Here is a 21,704-nt window from a genome sequence, read left to right as displayed (position 1 = left end):
GGGACACAACTAGAAAATGCAAGCAACGAATGTTCCATCAATCAACAAACAAACCAAACGATGGCCAAACAAAAATTCAATGAATGATGCAAATATCTCCCCATGGACGACAAGGACGATGACAAAAGAGGAAGTGCTAGTGCTAATGGCCAATCAATCATCCAAATGCGGATTGGCACTCTACTATCTTGTTTCCTTAAAGTAGATTAACAAACCAGAGCAAAGATTATACCCATCCAATAACATCATCATAGCGTTGGTGGCCATGTTGGGAGATTGGCAAAAGATGTACAAACGACAAGGATCACCTCATATCTTCTTAGGTGTAGGTTGGTAGGCAGTTAGGTGGATGTGATAGGACCTAGGTTCCTATCACATCATTTCTAGTTGTACAGTAGAAGAACAAACAAAAATATATTTCTTGTATTGTAAATTACATTACATTAGAAAAGAGTTATAGAGAGAATAAAGATGATATCTTTATTGGCACACAGGCTGTTAGGGTTGTTGCTAATAGGATTATTGTCAAGTAGTCAAGTACTAGTATTGGTGCATGCACAAATCGTTGTACAGAGTGCAGCTGCCTACACCAATGGAGGATCACTGATTAAAATATCAGGTATTGATCAATCGACCATTGAAAAGGTTAGAATCACATTTGCACAATTAGAATATCTCTGTACGTTTGTAGAAACATCGGTTGATGGTTGGCTAGTCTATAGCTCGCCACCTGCTCCACCAGGTATTTGGGCAGATCCAACTTCGATCAATAGAAAGCGTAAACTCAATGGTTTGGCAAAAGCAACACTCAAACTTGAAATCATTGTCAATTCTGCTATTGTCGATCAAAGAGAATTCATTTATCTTGGTATGACACATTTATTCTCTATTTTAAACAAAATAATATTATTATATACTAACTTTTAAAGTTGTTTATTTATATTTATTATTAAAAAAAAAAAGAACCATTTATTGATGAAGTTGAAAATGATAGAGCTTATGTTGGTGGAAAACCATTTGGTGGATTGGTTACTATTATAGGAGATGACTTTAAGATTAATCCAACTGATGATGATCCAACCGTTACGATTGGAGGATACGATGCACCCGTCCAAATAGCTCATAGTAATTTGATTGTGGTAGAAGCACCCGTCTCTCAAAAAGTTGAAGATGTCCCAATTATCTTGACTGTCTATACCGGTCAAACTGTTGTTGCATATGATCCATTCTCTTATGTCAGTAAGTACCCACAACAACATCTTAACTTCTTTATTAAATTTAAAGTATTTTACTAATTAATTATTATTTATTTAGTTCCAATTATTCAAGGTGTATCAAAAAATGGAATTTGTTTAAATAGTCATACACTTACAATATTTGGAGAACATTTTATTGTTCCCGATACTAGTATAGTTGATGCTATAACAGTAACATTTATTGATAGTTTGGATAGTACCCAAACGGTAGCTTGTGAAAGTGCAATCGTCAATCATCGTTTTGATCAGATTGAATGCATAATTCCAATCATCACTGGTATCGAAGCCGGTCACCAAAAATTATATCAAATTGCTGTATCTGTACCTCAACCAAGTCCTCTTCCAACCATTAGAGTTGTTGGTGATATTTTTTATAAATCATTTGGTATGTAAATTTTTGAAACATAACAAACATCTAATTATAATCTAATGTTAGTATTATTTAATTGAATTATAGTACCAATTATTTCACAAATCAATCCATCAAATGGATTAAAAACCAAAGGTAGACAAATTCAAATTGAAGGAGCTCATTTGGAATTAGTTTCATCTATCAATATTGGTGGGGTTGGTTGCGATATTGATACACTATCTGTATCTGAAACGAGTGTATTATGTACGACTGGTCCCTACACTCAACCATTCCCAACAGATATTTATTCATTAGAATTTAATATTCAAGCAACTATTGATAGTATTGATATTCAATCATCAGACCAAGTTAGATTTAATTATTTTGGTATGTTGTAAAAATATAGAAAAGTAACAAAAAAAAAACAAAAAGTATAATATTTATATTTATCTATCTTTAAAGAAACTCATTTTAGTAAAATTGAACCTTTGTTTATGGTGAATAAGGGATTTACATCAATTAGAATACGTGGAGAGAATTTAGATCAATTGACAAAACTAATAGTTGGTCAACAAGAATTTACAAGAGATGATTTGGATCATGATGATCTTTTAAATCAAGGTAGTGGTGGATTCTTGACCGTTAAACTAGATTCTTCATTACAAACAAATGCTATTCTAGATCAACCAATCCTTATCACTGGTGAGGTTGATGATCAAATTTCCACTTCAACTTTATCTTTATTATTTAAAGGTATGAATTCAATAATTATTGAATAATATTATATTATATTATTACCTTTTTTATTAATGAATTAAAAATATTTTTATTTATTTATTTAGAACCTAAAATCTTGAATATTGATAATGACAAGAGTTTTATCAATACTCTATCTAAATCTATTGTCATTCAAGTTTCAAACTTTATTCCTATTCCAGACATTACTACTATTATTGTTGATAGTCAACTTTTACAAAAATACTATCAATTTAAAATCAATGGACAGGGATGTCAAGAGATTGAAATGGCTCCCGTCGCAGACGGTGAAGACACCAAATTTAAATGTAAATTGGCAGATGTTCAATACCGTCAGGTTGGTACCTTTCCAATCACATTTGATTTGTTTGGTCAATCATTTAACACTTTTATCGATTTTACTTATTATGGTATGATACAAATTAAAAGGTCTACTTGAGGATCACTCAATTTATTAATCATTTTTTATTTTAATTCCAATTAGATGTGACTGTAACTAATATTGTATCAGATTCGGAATCACCATCAGGAGGTGATTATTTTACAATGACTGGAACAAGTTTGGATCAAGTTTTGGGTGTAGTTGTGAATTCGATTCAAATCCCTATTGCAACCGATTGCACATTACAAACTACTACAACACTCAAATGTAAGAGACCTGCAAGTCGTCCAGGTAACTATCCAGTTACCTTACAATTACAAGACAATCAAGTTGTAGTTACAGCAGCCCAAACACTTGTGTATGCGGGACCGATCGTTAACTCTGTCGCACCAAGACAATGGCCAAGAAGGAAAAAGGTCAAGGTTGAGATTGTAGGTCAAGGGTTTGGAACTGCTAATAATTTAATTCAAATTACTATTGGTGGTCATGTTTGTACTAATCCAGTGATCACGATACCCGATACAAATGTCAAATGTACAAGAGATGGAGGAGATGATATTGGACCGTTAGACGTTAAAGTAACCGTCACTCATCCTACCACCAATATCGTAGCAACCGATGGAGACAGCGTGACATTCAACGCTCAAACATTGTCTTGTCTGGGTCAAGATGAAGCGGATGGATCTAATCCTTCAAGGGATTGGTTCTTGGTACTCAAGATGAATTGGGCATCATCGGAACAAAAGTATATGTGGATAGATGATTCGACCAAAGAACTGACGGTTGGCTACAACCTTGGAGCTGAACGTACTAGCGACCATCGACCATACAATCTACTAGCTGCAACCTTTGATCAGCTGACAGACGACGGTTACTATTACATATTCTACAATGACCAACCTGCACAAAGAGCAGCCAATGGTGATTTCGCTCATGAATGGCCAGAGAAGCTTATAGGTCATTCAAAAGGAATATTTATTTGGGAGGATTTACCAAATGGTGCTGGTATACGTGGTATTCATATTATTCACTCTAACCCTGGTTTCCCCTCATCTCATTCAAATGGTCCATTAAAATTTGCGTATGTCATATAAACAATATATATATCAAATATATGCATATTAATAATATTAATTATTTTTATTATTTTAATTTTTATTATTTTAATTTTTTTAGAACACCAGATAAAGGTATATATTGGCTTGGAACAGCAAGAAATAATCAACATTTCTTTTGTTATGGAATAGATGATTTAAATAATGCGGGTGAATATCTTTTCAAGAATGATGTCTATATGTTACCATTCTCAAAGTATCCAAATATCCCTCACCTCGTACAAAATGGGTTAGAGTCATGGGACCAACAACGTATCGATGCCAATCCCTATTTATATGACTTTTTGCAACCATCTGGGCGCTGGAACAGACGTATTCTGAGTGCTGGCCCACCTCTGGTGTATGCTCCCAACAGACAAGACCAAATCAATCTCTGTAGAGCTGCACTACCCATCCAACAAAATCTTCTCGATATTTGTTATTGGGTATCACCAGAATTTAGAATATCTGGAATGAGAGCCAAACTTTTCTACAAGACTAGTTTAATTTCAAAGACTACTTCAACTTTTAGATTAGATCTAAATAATATACCTGCTGGCCTAGTTCTCTCAGATTATTTATCTGTTAATCGTGGTAGTCGTCGTGGTCAGGTATGTAAACGATAAAATTGAAGTTAATTAATAATAATAATTGACCATAGTTTTAAATATTAATATTTATTTATTATCAATATTTATTTAGTTTTATGATGGAATTGATCTTTGGAGTATTGTAGCTAGTGAATTCCAGAGGAAAATGTTTTCATATTATTATTTGGCTGGTAAACAGACCCCTGTAACAGAGTATTTGGTCGATGTTTCAACCATTCGTTATGCTCCCTATATTGCCGAAGATGTAACAGCTCCCTCTGGTTATAAACCACATGTTCATCAAGGAGGAAGTCATGTCAAATTACTTTTTCCAGTGCGGCCACAAATGGACCCTGCTTTTTGGCATGACGAAAATGAAAACATGGTTTGTTTTGGTGATTTGAATCGTCATAATAATCAGGGTAGAAGAGGTGGTGGTGCACTATGTATTCAACATCCAGAGTTGTCATACCAACTCAATAGAATGGTCCATATTTACTCGACTAGAGTTCCAAACTCTGCTGGTATACTGGGTACCCCTCATACTAAAAACAACGGATTGTTTTACTCTAATTGGATTCGTCAACCGGTTCAATTAAACCGTCCGGTTGGTGACCAGGGAGAAATCACAGTCGAGGTGAAAGAAGTACTTGTCAATGGACCGAGTACGAGGATGATTCCAAGACACTTTGACAGTGGGTTTACAACACCGGTGCATGAAGTTAAAGTACTTGCTATTCGTACTCACCTCGATCCAAATGAAATTGGTCAAGAAGAATCAACTTTGCCAGTTGGAACAGCTGTCAGGGATATTGTCGACTTTCACGCACACGACACCATGGCATTGGATTTTGTAGCAAAGAATAGTAGAGCCATTGTTTGTGATTACTATGATGGTATTTTTGACATTGATGGTGATCAAACAGAATGTGTTCAATTATCACAAGCAAGAACTACACAAATCACCGAGACCACCCCCCTCCCTATTCCAGACTACCCTCTTCTTCCTCCCAACACTAGACCCAATCAAAGGGTTGACAAATACAGCTATCTTCGTCTACAAACATATACCCGTGACTATGACGTGACACTCATCCCCGACTACCACACCATCGTTTATTTAGAGAAACTAGTTGATCACATCCAACCTCTATTAATTGCATCTGTTGACTTGACAAATACTCAATTCCAAACCATCGTCAAGCCAGACATTGACTCGCCATTTTATAAACATTCACACAAGGTTTTAATGAGAAACACTGGTACCTATTGTCCAGAGGAATTGACCTATTTAGCACTCCTCAAAATTGCCTCTATATTCCCTCAACAAGCTATTCAATCTATATTCAAAACCGATGAAATCCAACCAAATTGGGCAAATGGAATTATATTTGCTATTTCTAAATTCATTTTTAATGTATTTTAAAAGAAAACATATTGATTATTATTTTACTAACTGATATTTATCTTTTTTTTTTTTAAAGGAATTAACAGGAACTATTGGGACAACAGATTTCCAAGTATGTTTTACATACTTTGATAAATTTAAAACACCTACGACCAACATTTTAAATATTTTTGGTTATGAAGAGAATCAACCAAATATGAATAATCCAAGTGACGAGGAATTATTCTATAGAAGTGCAAGTGCAGCATGGGATTGGTTAAATAATGACTATGCCGATGAACATGGAGCATCTGTAGGCAAGCAAGTTGGTGATATTAATGTTCAATGGGTTGATCTATTCAATTCCATTGCAACTCTTACCACTGCTCAAAATATTAATAGTATGACTCTATTATTACCAACACTTCCAGCACCAACTCATACTGAAACCAACAAAAATATTCTTTATAATCGGTATATTCAAATTCGTCCACCTCTACCAACTACAACTACAACTACAACTACAACGGTTACAACAATGTTTTCTTCACTCCACCTTGGTAAAAATAATCAAGAACACATACAAATGTATGATTGGTTAAAAGAAGATTTAGTAACACCAGCACTTGTACAATTGTTTAATGATCCAACCGATTATATTAAACAATCTGATATTTTAAATCAGAGTCAACGTAATATTATGAAGCTTGTTGGATCACTTGATGATTGGCAAACCATTGCAGGAGTCAATCAAGCGATCAAACTATTACTAGTTGAACCAAAGACACAGTCTGGTAACCAGGTGATCAAATTCCTCGAGGAGATGAATCGTGACCATATCTCTACCCATCCAATTGAATTGTGTTATCGAGATGGTGTGTTGGATGACCAAACACCTGGATCCATCCAAATATGCTCACCAATGTCCATCTACACCATCACTCAACTACTCAAGCAAATGATGGTATCTAATCAACACAGTTGGGATCTATTATCGTTTGGAGACTTGGAGATTTACTATATCCCCAAACCAGCATCATCGTACCAAGACAGTGGAAGTGGTTACATAAAGTATTATGAGGGACTGGCTATTGCAACACTCAACTCGAAACTATGTGATATTCAAATGGCCAACTTTTCGCAATTTGACAATTATCCAACCTACCCTATTTGCACGCGATTCACAGGCCCGGTCATCGAGTTGATTAACCCGCCCTCTGGAGACGCGTCAACTACTCTGACCATCATGGGTAATGGGTTCAACACATCGCATGTGTTTGAAGTGGGAGGTGTGCCAAGTCCATCCGTCCAACTGTTTGATTCGACCAGTGCACACGTCAAACTACCCTTGTCGGTGGTCGGAACAAACAATCTCGTCAAGATTAGAGGTTATAATCTACAAAGATCAACATTTACATTTGACCTAAATGCACCTGAAATAGAGTCAGTGACTCCATCCAATATGATCAACAGTAATGGTAATCAACTCATTACAGTAACCGGAGATAACTTTGGAACCTCATTGTCAGATGTTAAAGTATTGTTTGACAACACGTATGTTTGCACGCCACAGTCTGTCTCACGATACATTATTCTTTGTCGATCACCACCAATGGTTACAAAGTTTACACTTGTATCGGTCGGTGTAGCCAACCAACACACTCAACTATCAATCGGATCACCATTGATATTCTACGAACCACCAAGAATCGATGATGTCCTCCCTTCACAAGGTGACCCAAGAGATTATATTGTTATTCATGGTGATGCTTTTGTTGATAGTGGTCAAGGAGTAGCACCAATCGTAGCTCTGGAAGATACTATATTGGATATTGTCAATTACACCAATAATTATGTAATGGCAAAGGTACCAATTGGAAAACCATTCCCAATCGCACCAAAGGTATGGGTTGTAGCTGGTGGTATGACTGCAGGTGCATCTAATCAATTCAAGTATCTTGCTCCAATTATCACCAACGTCTCTTCACTATTGTCGACCAATACCGGTGGTATAATTGCATTTAGTGGATATGGTTGGGGTAATTCTCCATTGGGCATTGACTTTGTCTCTATCCAGCAACCTCTGACCAGCGAACCTCCAATCATACTAGGTAACTGTCGTCCATTTGAGACGTTTGTAGAGTGTAGAGTTCCACGTGGAGTAGGAGGTAATATGGTGATCAATGCATCTGTCAATGGTCAAATACTTCTTCCATCAAAGATAACCTTTTCCTATGCTCCTCCAACCATTTCACATGCTGTTGCTATCGGCGGAACCTATATTATTCGTGGTACCAACCTTGTACCAGAGAATCCACCGTATTCGATAAACCCTAGCTCGGCATCGATTGTCCACTACTCCAACAACAACAAACCATCAATTAATTGTCCCTACAACTATTACTTTAATGACACTACTACCCAATGTGTCCATTATAGTTCGACAGACCTCACCTCGATTACAAATATTCAAGTACAAGTTGGTGGTCAACTATCAAACAACATCTCTCTTCCCATCAGTATTTATGGATTCTTTTGGAGAGAATCAGATTACAACAATCTCTTTAATCCACCATCCGACAAGATATTTACAGAGTGTCAGTTTAGTTTAAAGCAATTGTCTAGTGGACTAATCATTGCAGGTTCATTTGACCCAAATAATCCTGGTCATTACAACTTTACAGTCTCTTCGCCTGGTCAGTACTCTATCCACATTGACACCCTAACACCCATGTTAATCGTACCAAATAATAGTCAAATATTCACAATCTTACCATCCCAAACATCATATCAAAGAAATATGATTATTTATATTACTCAATAATATATTAAATAAATAATTCAATAAATAATTAAATAAATAATTAAATAATGAATAATATTATTTGTTCTCTTTTTTTTCGGTGCACAAAACAGTGAAGATTAATTTCTTATTTTGTTCACATTGCATAAAGAGAACAATGATGTGATGATCAGTGATATGATATCATTCTTATAGGTTATCGATTTCTATTTTTATATTTATATTTCTAGATGGCAAGACGAAAGAATAATGTTAAAAAAAAGAAAGAGAAACTACAACAACGACAACAAAGACAAGAACAAAGAAAAGAAATAGAGATAACAAAAGAAAGATTATTTCAATGTATATGGAGGAATAAAGTACTGAGAGCATCCATTTTCTCTTGGATCAAAGAGACAGTACCATATAGACAACACTTGTTAGCAACCTTACCAAAGCTCAAAAATAGGATGTCACCTTCTGACGTTGACGGCGGATACAATGCATTGTATGACTTTTTAACATGTCCATTGTTAAATATCAATCATTTTAAACAAATGATTGCAGTAAAGGGCGTCGAGCCATTCACAAGACGTCCAATCAATTATTACTTGGCTCGGAATCCAATACTAAGGGTTGACATTGCACTGTTACGACAAGTACTGGTTACACTCAAACAAGATTTGAAAGTGGATGTATCACAATGCTACGAATTTTGGATGGAAGCAGTCAGATCAAACAACATTGAATTCTACCAATATATGCGCGATTGTGGTCACATTGAATTCCCAACACCCCAATCTGACTTTGGATTACTGTTGATACGTTTGGCAACAACACCCAACCATCTAAAGGAATATGTGGTCGACAGACATCTCATTCCTCTTCCACGTGGCACAAAAGTGTTGGAAGCAGTACTACAAGATTGTTTGGCAATCGATAACAACAACAACAACGTTGTTGATTGGCTTGAAAAAGTAGATTTCAAGAGAATTGTAGAGACTGGTGATTTGGAAATCTATAAAGTTTTAGAATCATTTCAAGAGAAACAACAAAAGAAAGTTGAAAAGCTTCAAACAACAAAAAGTAAAGGAGGAAAAAAGAAAATAATTACTACCACAACAACAACAACAAAGAAATATATATATATATAGGAAACCATACATTTTAACAGATAATGATATAGTAGCAATGATGGAATGTCCAAACAAGGATTTGTTCAACTATTTGTATCAAGGCAACAAGATTGAAATAACACCTTCCATACTACGACTGGTATATATAAAAAATGATATGGATTTGGTTAGGTTTGTTCATGATATCTATAATCACAACATTCATAAGAATACCATTACAAATGGATTCATCCATACAATGTATCAACAACAACAACAACAACAACAACAACGACAACAACAACAACAACAACAACAACAACAATACAAAGAAGAAAAACAAGATAAACCAAATCTATTTATCTGAATTCCTCCAATTTGTTAAATTAAACTTGGAAGAAAATTAAATAAATCAAATTAAAAATAAACATTTAAAAATGTTTGTTACTCTTTAGAAAATTTTTGAATTAAATTTTATTTATATAAATTATTAGATTACTACTATTAAGAACAAATTATCATATGATTTGGTATGCAGACAATGTTTGGAATGGAATGGTGGATGGGTGTTGAAATAAAAATATATTTATTTGTGTACTTGTAGATTGACTTGATGTCTATTATTATAAAGGAAATGAGCTATATGTAGGAAACCGAGTTGTAAAGATCTGTCCATAGCATCAGGTAAACAACCTTCTGACCTATTGCTATGCAAGAATTTCACAATTTCAATATCCCAACAACGTCCCAATGTTACAGATCCAAGTGCTTTCATAGTACATCCTTCACTCCTATTCTCATGAAGGAATTTGACAATATCAGTGGCACCTATGCTAGCTGCATTGTCCATTGCATTAGTTGTACATTTGAAACCTTTTGAGTGTAGATACTGAAATAATAAATAATAAATAATAAATAAAATCAGTAATAATTAAGTAATATTAATAATATTAATAATAATAATACAATGGATGATGATGTTTTGATTTAACTACCTTTACAATTTCAAAATGACCACTACCACAAGCAATATCTAAAGGTTCGGTCAATGATAATAATTCGGTTGATTGGATTATAGAGTGAATAAATTCGACCATGCCAAGGTGACCACTCATGATAGCCAAACAAAATGCATGATTTGCTCTATTCTTTTCTTTTACCTCTTCCAAACGACAAATCCATTGCAAATGATTGGAAACTATAAATCGAATAACATCTAAATGTGGACCACCACGAATAGCATGAACAATAGTGTTTAAAGCATATAACTTGATTCCATTCTCTAATAAATAATGTAAAATATGTAAATGTCCGTTAGCAGCTATAGCATCCATTTTTAAATTATTTTCATCTTGGTAGAAAAAAAAAAAAAAGGATTAATGAACGTCAATCAATTTGATCAATAATTAAACAAACACGTACTTGTTTTACTATTTTCTAAAAGATACGATACTATATGTAAATGTCCGCCAACAGAAGCACTTAGAAGAGGTTGTCCTCCTGTACAGTTTAATTTTTCATAAAAATACTAAAATTTGTTAAAAGAGAAATTTAGGTAAATAAATAATAATAATAATGTTTTGATTTTCTACAGATATATATATATAAACCTTTATCATGTTTAAATGCCCATTTCTAGCCACTTGGTCAATAGATTTTTTAGGTTCACAACAAACATGACTTTGATTCTCATGCAACCATTCCACCATACAAAGATGTCCATTTTTTGAAGCATTGTGAAATGCAACAGTTGTACAATCTACACTACTATTATTTACTACTAGATATCTTAAAATATCAAGATGGTTATTTGATGCTGCCATATCCAATCCCTTTTGAGACCAAAGATTCTTTTTACTAAGATCTTTACCTTTAGAGAGAAAATGATTATGAATTAACTAGATACATCCATCATTATTAAATAAAAAAACATTAATGTTTTAATAAAGAAAGAAAGAGTGTATATCTACAGATCTGTCTGTATCTATTGTTTTCTTTACCTTTATAATATTCATATGACCATTTGCAGCTGCACCATCGATAGCGTGTTGAATATCCCTCTGTACGATTTTCTAAAAGAAAAGAAACAACATCATACATTCCATGATAGGCAGCTGCATCTATTGCCCGCACTGTACAAATTGCTCGTTTAATGTTAAAGTGTAACCATTTGACCATCTCCAACGACGTGGTTGAACAAGAGGTACTGGTACTACTACCAGTACAAGCACAATCAAGTGAAAACCATTCGTCGTTTAAATGCATAGATTCATGTAACCAACAAACCAATGGAACACTACCAGATGCACATGCTTGTATTGCTTGAACATGATCAAACTTGACTTGATCTGGGTAGTTTTGAACGAGAAACTTTGTTATCGCCTCGTTACCCCTTAACAACTGTTCTTGCCAAACGTAATCATTGAATGCAAAGTCGGGTGACCATTGCAATAGTTGTTTGAGAGTGTCAATGGTTGCATTCTTGTGACATATATAAGCATTTATCATTGCACTACGACACTCCAAATCGATGTTGTCCAGTGTCTTTATCGGTAGATAATGTTTAACATAGTCCCATGACAAACCATACTTTGCGAGCCATGTCATTGGTGATAGTCTAAGTAACTCCTTTCCTTTAATATACTGGCCATTATGATTATTATTATTATTATCATCAACTCTGTTACAACCATGTGGTAATTCTTTCATCATACCAAACACTTTGTTTCTTATAACACTTATTCTAAATATACTTTGAAATGTTATAAAGATTGGCATAGATACAACATTGTTATCATTATTATTATTGTCATCATCCTCTTCCATTCCTTTCTTATCTCTTGTCTATACAGATATACTATACTAGTATAACATAATGAATTAAAATTACATAATAATAATAATAAATTAGAAATTCTAGAGCTAGACAACCTTGGGTTTTTATGCTTGTATGTAAATTTAATTGCCCCTCTAACAATGACAAAACGAACAAATACAGATTTAGATGATTTGGATGGTGATGATGATAAACCTCAAGCTCCAAAAGATATAGATGAACAAGATGAAGATGAAGAACAATCAACTGCTGTACAAGATATAAAGAGATATAAATCAACAACAACAACTACAACTACGACAACATCTACAGCATCTACAACTACTCGCAATAATAGTTTAGATAATGATGATGATGATGATCTAAATGATAATAATAATAATAATAATAATAATAATGATGAACCATTTACTGGAGAAATAGAAATTCAATTAACTGAAGAAGAATCGATATTGGCTTCTATACAATCACTTGTTGAAATCGAGTTTGACAAGACACTCTATAAACAATGTCCTCCTTTTATATTACAATCACATCTATACTATGTAGAGAAAAATAAATCAAAAGTTGATAAGAATCTAGTATGTAAAATAATTTGTATCATCATAATAGAAACCTCTATTTATATAACTAACTTCTCACTCTCAATATTGATAGTTTAATTTAAAGAAACAAGGAAAAATAAGAGTAATGAAATTATTGACAGGACAAAATGATTATGGAATATTGATGACAAGTGATTATATAAAGAAGATTGAATCACTTAAACTAAACACCACCAACACTGCCACTTCTACAGCTACACAAGACCACCACCAACAACCTTTTCATAACCAAGTATTGGATCAATTCATCAATTTGTTAATACCATCCTTTACAGATGTTAGTATATTCAGATCAAAATTACAACAAATTTTACAATTATCTCCTCAACATATTGAAAATGCTATAACGTATGGAGATATATACAAGTATTTTGTATACAATACGTATTGTTCTAATCTTTTAATTTATTATTCATTATATAGGATATTAGTACAATCTAATTTATTATTATTAAATGATGATGGAAATTATTTATTAAATGTACCTGGATCGGGTGGATACATAACAAATCTATCAAAAGGTAGAAAGGAATTACTTGGAATGATATCAAAACTAAAATACAAGGAAATATTATTAAAGGATTTGAATAAAAAGAAATTAAGGTATTCAAACATGTCCATATCATTATTATTAAAAGATCTTTTAATTAGTGGTGATATTAAAAGGTATAAAATATATAGAATATATAGAATATAAAAATATATTTACTAATTTAATTTAATATATAATATTTATAGTTTAGATACAACAGCAGGAGAATTAATAAGGTATATAAATAAAGGGGAATTGTAAATAAACAATTTAAAAAATAAATAAATAAATAACCCTCTCTCTTTATATTTATTATTATTATTAATATAAAACTATAGCTACTACTACGACTACTACTATTACTATTACTATTACTTTTGTCTTATTCTTGTTCTTTATCAAATAATAATGAACATAAAACACGATCATTTTTATAGATTAAAGAAACTGGAAGAGCACCAATATAGAGAGTGAGAAGCTCTAGACATTTGACGGGTTGTGGATAATAACGTTTGACCAATTCAGAGTAGATTGAACGAGAGTTGTAGATACGAGTGTCACGTTCAACAATTTGTTCTTTGCTCTCATCGTCTTCTACCCAGAGACGATAACTGTATTGGAAATCCTTGTCTTTGATGACTTGGTAGCTGTATCCCTTTTTGAGTTGATGACAACAGTGACTGTACATATTCCAAACACGTTTCTTGATAAACTGGACCATGTCCTCTGGCTGTACATTGAGTGTGTTTCGTGGACCGTTCAACTGAGATATCGTGGGTGCCTTGATTCGATGGTTGGTACGATCGATCAAGATGAAATGGACGAGACCTGGGATATGTGAGAATCTCGAGATGGCAATATTGGTCTTTTCCTTGACGAGCAAAAACTTTCCATATTGCTTGCAAATACGATCGTATAGGATACGCTTGGATGCTTCTAGACGCTCAATCTCTTGCTTTGTGTCTTTTTGTATCTTTTCCTTGTTGAGTAGTAAAAGGAATGTGTTTTCTTGAATCTCGGCACAATAGGCCCAAATTGGTGTTGGAGTTGCATTTGCATTTCTAAAATAAATCATTTCCAATGTTGATGCTGCCGATACCCAATTCTCATCAAATGACATTGCCATTAATGGATTTGGTTTTGATGGTGTTGTTGGTGTAGCTGTAGAAGTAGTAGAAGTAGAAGTAGTATTGTTATTGTTATTGTTATTGGTATTGGTAGAAGTTGTTGATGTATTATCATCAAGTGAGCTATCACTCTTTTTACTTCCTAAACTAATATCCTTTAAACTACTTAGGTTATCTTCATATGATGCTGACATTAATTTTTTTCTTGTTAATAATGTCTAAGAGACAAAGAGAAAAATAATGATTTGATTATTAATAAAAGTTTTTGTTATCAATTTCTTTCTTTCTTTTTTAAGATATTTACAGGTGAATTTTTAACTTTATAAAGTATTGATTTCATTGTTGGGAAATCTGCAATACCAGTTTCAGGGAACCCATTGTCAAGTTGGAACTTTTTAATGGCAAACTCTGTATTTGAAGTGTACATTTCCTTTGATAAAGTATCTTCCATATACCCAATAAATAAAAGTGAGTAATTTAAAACTGATATGGCTTCTGGTGGTGATGATGATTTAACTCCTTCTTTTAATGAATCCATCAATATTGATAATTTATGTCTCTATAAATAAATAAAATCATCACATTATTAATATTAAAGAGATATGAATAAATGATTAGTTTGTCTTTTTTTTTTTACCTTTGATTTTGATAATGTAGGGATATTATCTGAATTTTGGTTATTGGTATCATCTATTAATTGACTAAGGAATGGAGAAGCTAAAAATGATATTGGCTCTTCAAAATCCTCTGGTGCCGTTTCAAACATATCATCTTCTCCACTTGACCGATCGTCACCAAGACCACCTGTTGGTGGTGAATTAAAACTTTGATTTCCTTCATCTAAATTTCTTGGTGATACATTTTCAAATGATGATATTTCCTGTGCAATCGATGCTGGTGTTGTTTGTTCTTCCAAAATTTCATCTTCTTCTCTTTTATAAGTAAATCTTTCTAAAAAATAAATAAATAAATAATAAAAAATATATTAATAAATTAAATAATTATTATTATTATTATTATTATTATACAAACCTCTTGGTTTAAGTTGAATTTGACAATAAATAGATAAAAGGAATAAATCAAAGTTTTGAAGATGAGGTTTTTGTTTACAATGAAAGGTGATTAATTTTTGACCAATATAAATGGCTGCATAAGATGTCTTTGTTGGTGAAAATGGAAAAGAAAAAAAAAAGAAAAATAAAGGGGTGTCAATAAATAATATTTCCTTAAACTTTTCCATTCATTCATCCATTGGTTTCCACCATCATATTCCATATGATTATATTATAACAACATACTTGAGGATATTCATTTAATAGATCAGTTAGAGCATGTGATACACGAGTACGAATTCTTTCATTTAATTCTAAGTACTCGAAAGCTTGACATAGGACACTTTGAGATTCGTCAAAGAGTGCATTGACAGTTGCTGAAATGGTAGACATCTTTTGTTTGAGTACTCTCATATTGATCTTGACTCCATTCTTTCTGTCGATCAGTTGGTTTCCCAACACCATTGAATAGAGATGATTGAGAAGTGTCAATCTATTACGAAGCAACGTTTCTGAATCATCATCGTCTGATACCAAAACAAACCATAATAAATCTGAATTCTTTTGATTATTATTAATGTAATCATTCTAGAATATTTGTATTAATGATATATATATATAACACAACACAAAAGGAGAAGAAGAATAAAGTGTAAGTTGTGGAGATGATAAGATTAAAATTTCAATCTGAACATCTCAGAGATCTGAAACGCATATTTGAGTGTTCTCTCTCTTCTACTCTCTATGTCTCTCTCTCTATACATACATATTGAAATACAAACTTCAACTTTCCAGCTTTAATAAATTGAGGTCTCTGTCCAATCGTACCTGATATAAAGTTGATGATTGTTTGTAGTTGTGGTGCCAATACACCTTCAAAGATGTGTTCGATATAGAGTGCACTAGTTGTACTAGGATCTAGAATAATTAAACATTTCATCTCTCTCTTTTCTCTTCTCTCTTCTCTTCTCTTCTCTTCTCTTTGATTTATATTTATAAGCTATGTTACATATGATTAAATATACTATAAATATATTATAATCAAGCAAGGATTACATAAAGAGGAAAATATGCAAACCTTTGGTGACAATCCAAATATTTTTTTTTAAAGGGACAACCAACCAATTTATTGGCTTTCCTCTGTTTCTGTTCTCTCTTTAGACTTTCAGTAGAATAACCTATACATATACACATACATATACAAGCGAAAATATCATCTTTATCATCTTTATTTATTATTCTATAGTAGACAGATATAAATCACATCTCGTCGTCATCATCATCATCGTCACAGTCATTCATATTATTTACATATATAACCATTACAACAATCCTTCCTTTTGAGGAGGGTCATAATAGATTAGATAGGATAGGATAGGATAGATCGACGACTGATAATACTACGACAACAACCGCGACGATAAACACCACTATAGACAAAGTAGTAGTTAACTACTAGACTACACTACACTACACTACACTACACTTCTTCTTTCTTTACACTACACGATAGACTAGACACGATCAAAAATGAGTACAACCAATAGAAAGTTTGTGAATCATATCATTAGAAATGTAGTTCAACAGAATAGTATACCTGATGGTACTATGCCATCCGCCGATGCCCAATTCAATCTCAACAAATACTTTGATGATCCAAATACTGTTGATTTAGGTATGTTCAATCAATCGAGACAAAAGAATCATCATCCCTAACATACATACAATATGTATGTCTATTCCCTTCCCTTCCCTTCTCCTTTATAGTTTATTTAAATATGATGGAAAGAGTTAGAAATGAGAAATCACACTATGAACAGGTACTATCAAGAATATTGAAACTTGTAAAGAATAATATAGCACTGCATCCACCATCTCTTCAAATACTGTTGGATCTCGATACTTTTTGTCTTGGTATTACATCCTCTAGTATATTGTTACAAAAGGTAATGACACATAGTTGGTAGTAGTAGTAGTAGTAGTAGTAGTACAGTTCAAAAGTTGTTAACAACCTTTTTTCTACCCTCTTTCTCTCTTTTTCTCGCACTCTTAGTCAATAACATATATTAGAGCATTGATTGCAAATCAAGTTAAACAACATCCAAACTATGTAAATGATATGGGAATGGGAGGTAAGAATGCGGGGTCGACTGGGATTGGGTCGAGTACGGGATCAATGACAGACCCGAGTACGAGACGGGCCAACAATGTAGGGCTGTTGCGTACACGTAGTCAATCGGCATCGACGACGATTGGCAGTCCTCGAGACCAAGACATAGCAAATTCCCTTCAACCACGTACATCACTAGACCTCACTAATATGCTACAACAACCTGCTGTCACGACAACTACAACTACCAATTCGATTTCATCCTCTGCATCCTCTTCACCACAATCTGCCAATGATTCACCTATACGTACGACTTTATTGAATCATAGTAATGGTGGTGTTGGAGGTGGTGGTGGTGGCGGTAGCAGTGGTCACAACATCAACAACAATTTAACATCTCCCAACTTGGCATCATCAGCACCCAACAACCCCATCTCAATCTTGCACGATCTTCAACAAGCACCTCAACTCACCACGTCGACTGCATCTGCGCCGGCTGGTATTGGATCGGTTCACCACACACTCCATCATCCACAGTTGCTGGGTGTCTCGAATCTAGCCGGTACTCTTAGAGATAGCAACGCATCGATAGCGTCGAGTAGCAACACTGTATTTTCAAGTAGCAATGGTTTCTCCACCTCCCCAACCCTCTTACGAAGAGCATTCAATGAAGATGGTTATATTTGTGATCTAATGTCAATGAAAACAAACAACATCAATATCAATCAATCTTCTGCTTCATCTTCTTCTTCCTCTTCAAAACAATCTCCAAGTATGTAGAAATATAGATTAGATTAAATGATTAGATCAATATAATATAATATAATATTAACCATTCCATATTTATTTATTTATTTATTTCTATTTAGAAATCCAAAGCTTATTAACTCATTCTCCATTTGGAGGTATGAAATCAAGTGAATTAAAAGGAAAAGAATTGTTTAAATGTCCTGATGATTCAGTCAATTCTCAATCAATTAATATTGTACAACAAGCAAAAAAGAAGTAAGCTCAAAATATATATAATATATATAATATAATTGATGAAATACTTATATACACTTTCAACTTTTTAGAGCGGAACAAAAAGATTTAACTTTACAATTCACATTGAGAAGAAGAAAAGCACCAGCATTGTTCCAATACAAGTATTATAGTGAACAAGAACCTCTAAAGATTAAAGATACTGAAAAACAACAAGTTTTAAAAGTTATACTTAATCCTGCAACACCACAAGATAGATCAATTGCAACTAAAATATTTATTAAAGTATGTAAAAGATAAAAGAGAATATATTGAAATGAATATGATTAATACTTACTCAATATTCTTATTTTTGTTTATATTAGATAATATCTGATATTTATTGTAAAAATGGAGTAGATGGAGAAAAGATCATTTTTGGTTATTTAAAACAAATATTAGAGAGTCCAAATCGTGATACAAGAATCCATCTCTTTAATATTATATTTAATCTTTCAGTACATGTTAATATTTATAGCGAATTAAGATTAGAGGATGGAACACAAGGAACTATTGGAGAATTACAAGATTCTGTATTCTCTCTACTTCGAGACTGTCTCAATCAAATGACCCAAGTTGGAGAAAAAGATAATGACGTTTGGGCAGAGGCTCTCAACTGCGTACTAGTTTTTATCGTCGAACAAGGAAATGTCATTCGTCACAGACTACTCCAATTAAATTCTCAAATCATTGGTTGTTTTCTTAAATTTATTCAAGATTCAAGTGATCAAACTAAAAGAATGTTGGTTAGAATGTTATGTAATTTCTTGTACGTAAAAAAAACAAATAATACAAATATTAAAAAACTAATATATCTTTTTTTTATTTATTTTTTTAGATACAAAGAATCAAATACAAATTCATCATCAACATCAAATATGTTTTTAAATGAAGAGGAATTAAACAAGATTGGTGGAATTGATTTTATTCTAAATCTCTATACTAGTATCAGATCAAACGAAGCTAAAAATAATTTATTTGTTGTAATATTTGATTATGTATTACAAACTGCTCTTAAATCTCAAACTATTGTAGATACTCAATTAACTCAAGTAAGTAATATAATTAACAATATTATATAGCAGTTTATTAATCCTTCCTTCCTTTTCCATTTCTACTCTCTTAGGAATCACCATTATTATTAGAATTATTTAAAAGAGCAGATGCACCACATTACTTTGTTCAAATATTTAAATGTATACCAGAAAAGGACTTTGTATCGGATTTCTTCCTTTTCACTTCCAATGATAGTGCCAAACACGATGCATCCTATTCCTATGAAGATCTAATTATTAAATTCACAATGAAGATTCGCGAACATGCCATCAGACATCAAATGGTAGATCAACAATGCGAAAAGTATCTCGTACTTGAACAACAAGATAGTATAGAAAAAACAACCTCTCTTCTTTATGATTGGATAACAAATGATGCTGATGAATATTTAAGATTTAATGCTGAAGTAAGATAAATAGATCAGAAAAACAATCATAAGAATTTTTAACTAACAAACTAAACTTTCTATCTATCTATTTTAGAATTGGTTATTTAATTTATTAAAAAGAGTATTAATTGATAAGGATAATAATGCAAATATTAATTTTTCAGTCAATCTATTTGTACAATTGGCCAGTCATCCAAATCCAAAGGTTAGAAAGGTTTATATATCGCTGACTGAAAGATTGATTTTAATGTCAAAGTACAAACTAAAGACTGGCGAAACAAAGAGTCAAGAAGTCTTTGACATGTTAAACGAATGTATACTTAGAATCACTGCCTCTGGTGAAAAGGATGAAAATAATCTATTAACTATAAATGATATCATTTTTGATATGATTTATAGTCGCAATGGTAAATAGAAAGAAAGAGAAAATTAAAAACATTATAATATATTTTATTAATCTCTCTTTTTTTCTTTTTTTTTATAGGAACAAAACAATTATATATAAGAGAATCATGGGCACCAGATACCAATTTTTCATTATTTTTAAAGAATCAATTTATAATATCAGCGCCATTATTAAAATCGATCAACATTAGTATTCTTCAATATCTTTTTAATAATATTAGTCCAATTGAAAGATTCAGCGAACAAAGATTGGTATTGGTTCATCTTTTGATTCTTCGTTGTCATGATCCAGAAGATTTGGCTCGTGTTGGAGGTATTGGATTTTTCAAGAGTTTATTAAATGATTCTTGTACTCAAATTGCCTAGTATGTATAACATAATTAATTCATGGAAATATAAATATAACTAACCTCGATATTTTTAATAATAGTCATTCCAGTTACTTTTTATTAACTCAATTGGAATCTGAAAGTCCAGAACAATATAGAAGCATTTTAACTCGTTTACTTTCAAAGGCTCGTGAAAACAATGATGAAAATCTCATTTCAAATCCATTCTTCCAAGTACAAGGAATCATAGAAATGACTCATAAAGCTTCCTAAAAGAAGAAAACGAATCATCTTTTATAATAGTAATAATAATAATCAAAAACACAACATGTTGGGGAATCCAATTATAATAACAGTAATAATAATAATGAATGAATTGTAACTTTTAAAAAAAGTAATAATAATAATAGATAGATAGATATATTAAATTCAATCGAATTTGATTGAATAATAATAATAATAACAATAAAGGAATGAATGAAATGTAATAATAGCCAAACTAATAATCTATGAAAAAAAAAAAAAAA

At 32.5% G+C, this 21,704-nt stretch overlaps 8 protein-coding genes across 8 annotated transcripts; 5 read left to right on the top strand and 3 right to left on the bottom strand.

The window, feature by feature from the left end:
• Positions 1–16: 16 nt before the first annotated feature.
• On the top strand, positions 17–8,641 carry DFA_07136 (uncharacterized protein; the record flags this gene model as incomplete). Its single annotated transcript, XM_004366946.1, has 12 exons — positions 17–88; positions 206–325; positions 448–868; positions 964–1,239; positions 1,315–1,641; positions 1,714–1,995; positions 2,071–2,361; positions 2,451–2,774; positions 2,849–3,827; positions 3,923–4,451; positions 4,543–5,847; positions 5,915–8,641. 12 exons carry the CDS (start codon positions 17–19, stop codon positions 8,639–8,641), a joined length of 7,653 nt encoding a protein of 2,550 aa, XP_004367003.1.
• A 428-nt stretch (positions 8,642–9,069) lies between these two features.
• On the top strand, positions 9,070–9,770 carry DFA_07135 (uncharacterized protein; the record flags this gene model as incomplete). The annotated part of the gene is made up of 2 exons (XM_004366945.1): positions 9,070–9,685; positions 9,754–9,770. The coding sequence occupies 2 exons, from the start codon at positions 9,070–9,072 to the stop codon at positions 9,768–9,770; spliced, it is 633 nt and encodes a 210-aa protein (XP_004367002.1).
• A 122-nt stretch (positions 9,771–9,892) lies between these two features.
• Positions 9,893–10,081, top strand: DFA_07134 (uncharacterized protein; the record flags this gene model as incomplete). Its single annotated transcript, XM_004366944.1, has 1 exon — positions 9,893–10,081. The coding sequence occupies one exon, from the start codon at positions 9,893–9,895 to the stop codon at positions 10,079–10,081; it is 189 nt and encodes a 62-aa protein (XP_004367001.1).
• Positions 10,082–10,300: 219 nt separating this feature from the next.
• Positions 10,301–12,540, bottom strand: DFA_07133 (uncharacterized protein; the record flags this gene model as incomplete). The annotated part of the gene is made up of 5 exons (XM_004366943.1): positions 10,301–10,603; positions 10,710–11,065; positions 11,137–11,242; positions 11,325–11,584; positions 11,715–12,540. The coding sequence occupies 5 exons, from the start codon at positions 12,538–12,540 to the stop codon at positions 10,301–10,303; spliced, it is 1,851 nt and encodes a 616-aa protein (XP_004367000.1).
• A 150-nt stretch (positions 12,541–12,690) lies between these two features.
• DFA_07132 (putative protein serine/threonine kinase) lies at positions 12,691–13,852 on the top strand (the record flags this gene model as incomplete). The annotated part of the gene is made up of 5 exons (XM_004366942.1): positions 12,691–13,131; positions 13,220–13,503; positions 13,579–13,676; positions 13,794–13,821; positions 13,846–13,852. The coding sequence occupies 5 exons, from the start codon at positions 12,691–12,693 to the stop codon at positions 13,850–13,852; spliced, it is 858 nt and encodes a 285-aa protein (XP_004366999.1).
• Positions 13,853–14,069: 217 nt separating this feature from the next.
• Positions 14,070–15,008, bottom strand: DFA_07131 (uncharacterized protein; the record flags this gene model as incomplete). Its single annotated transcript, XM_004366941.1, has 1 exon — positions 14,070–15,008. One exon carries the CDS (start codon positions 15,006–15,008, stop codon positions 14,070–14,072), a length of 939 nt encoding a protein of 312 aa, XP_004366998.1.
• A 77-nt stretch (positions 15,009–15,085) lies between these two features.
• DFA_07130 (uncharacterized protein) lies at positions 15,086–17,168 on the bottom strand (the record flags this gene model as incomplete). The annotated part of the gene is made up of 7 exons (XM_004366940.1): positions 15,086–15,373; positions 15,452–15,765; positions 15,847–15,973; positions 16,113–16,454; positions 16,633–16,784; positions 17,063–17,106; positions 17,131–17,168. 7 exons carry the CDS (start codon positions 17,166–17,168, stop codon positions 15,086–15,088), a joined length of 1,305 nt encoding a protein of 434 aa, XP_004366997.1.
• Positions 17,169–17,396: 228 nt separating this feature from the next.
• Positions 17,397–21,450, top strand: DFA_07129 (uncharacterized protein; the record flags this gene model as incomplete). The annotated part of the gene is made up of 11 exons (XM_004366939.1): positions 17,397–17,541; positions 17,634–17,812; positions 17,920–18,748; positions 18,846–18,981; positions 19,053–19,245; positions 19,326–19,768; positions 19,838–20,051; positions 20,126–20,461; positions 20,538–20,850; positions 20,928–21,213; positions 21,279–21,450. 11 exons carry the CDS (start codon positions 17,397–17,399, stop codon positions 21,448–21,450), a joined length of 3,246 nt encoding a protein of 1,081 aa, XP_004366996.1.
• Between the last annotated feature and the right edge of the window lie 254 nt (positions 21,451–21,704).

Source organism: Cavenderia fasciculata, assembly GCF_000203815.1.
Source record: "Cavenderia fasciculata unplaced genomic scaffold Scf_ET2XIPL01CNAVH-3, whole genome shotgun sequence".
Classification (NCBI taxonomy): Eukaryota; Evosea; class Eumycetozoa; order Acytosteliales; family Cavenderiaceae; genus Cavenderia; species Cavenderia fasciculata.
Note: the sequence above shows the minus strand (reverse complement) of the source record. Positions and strands in the feature narration are given on the sequence as shown.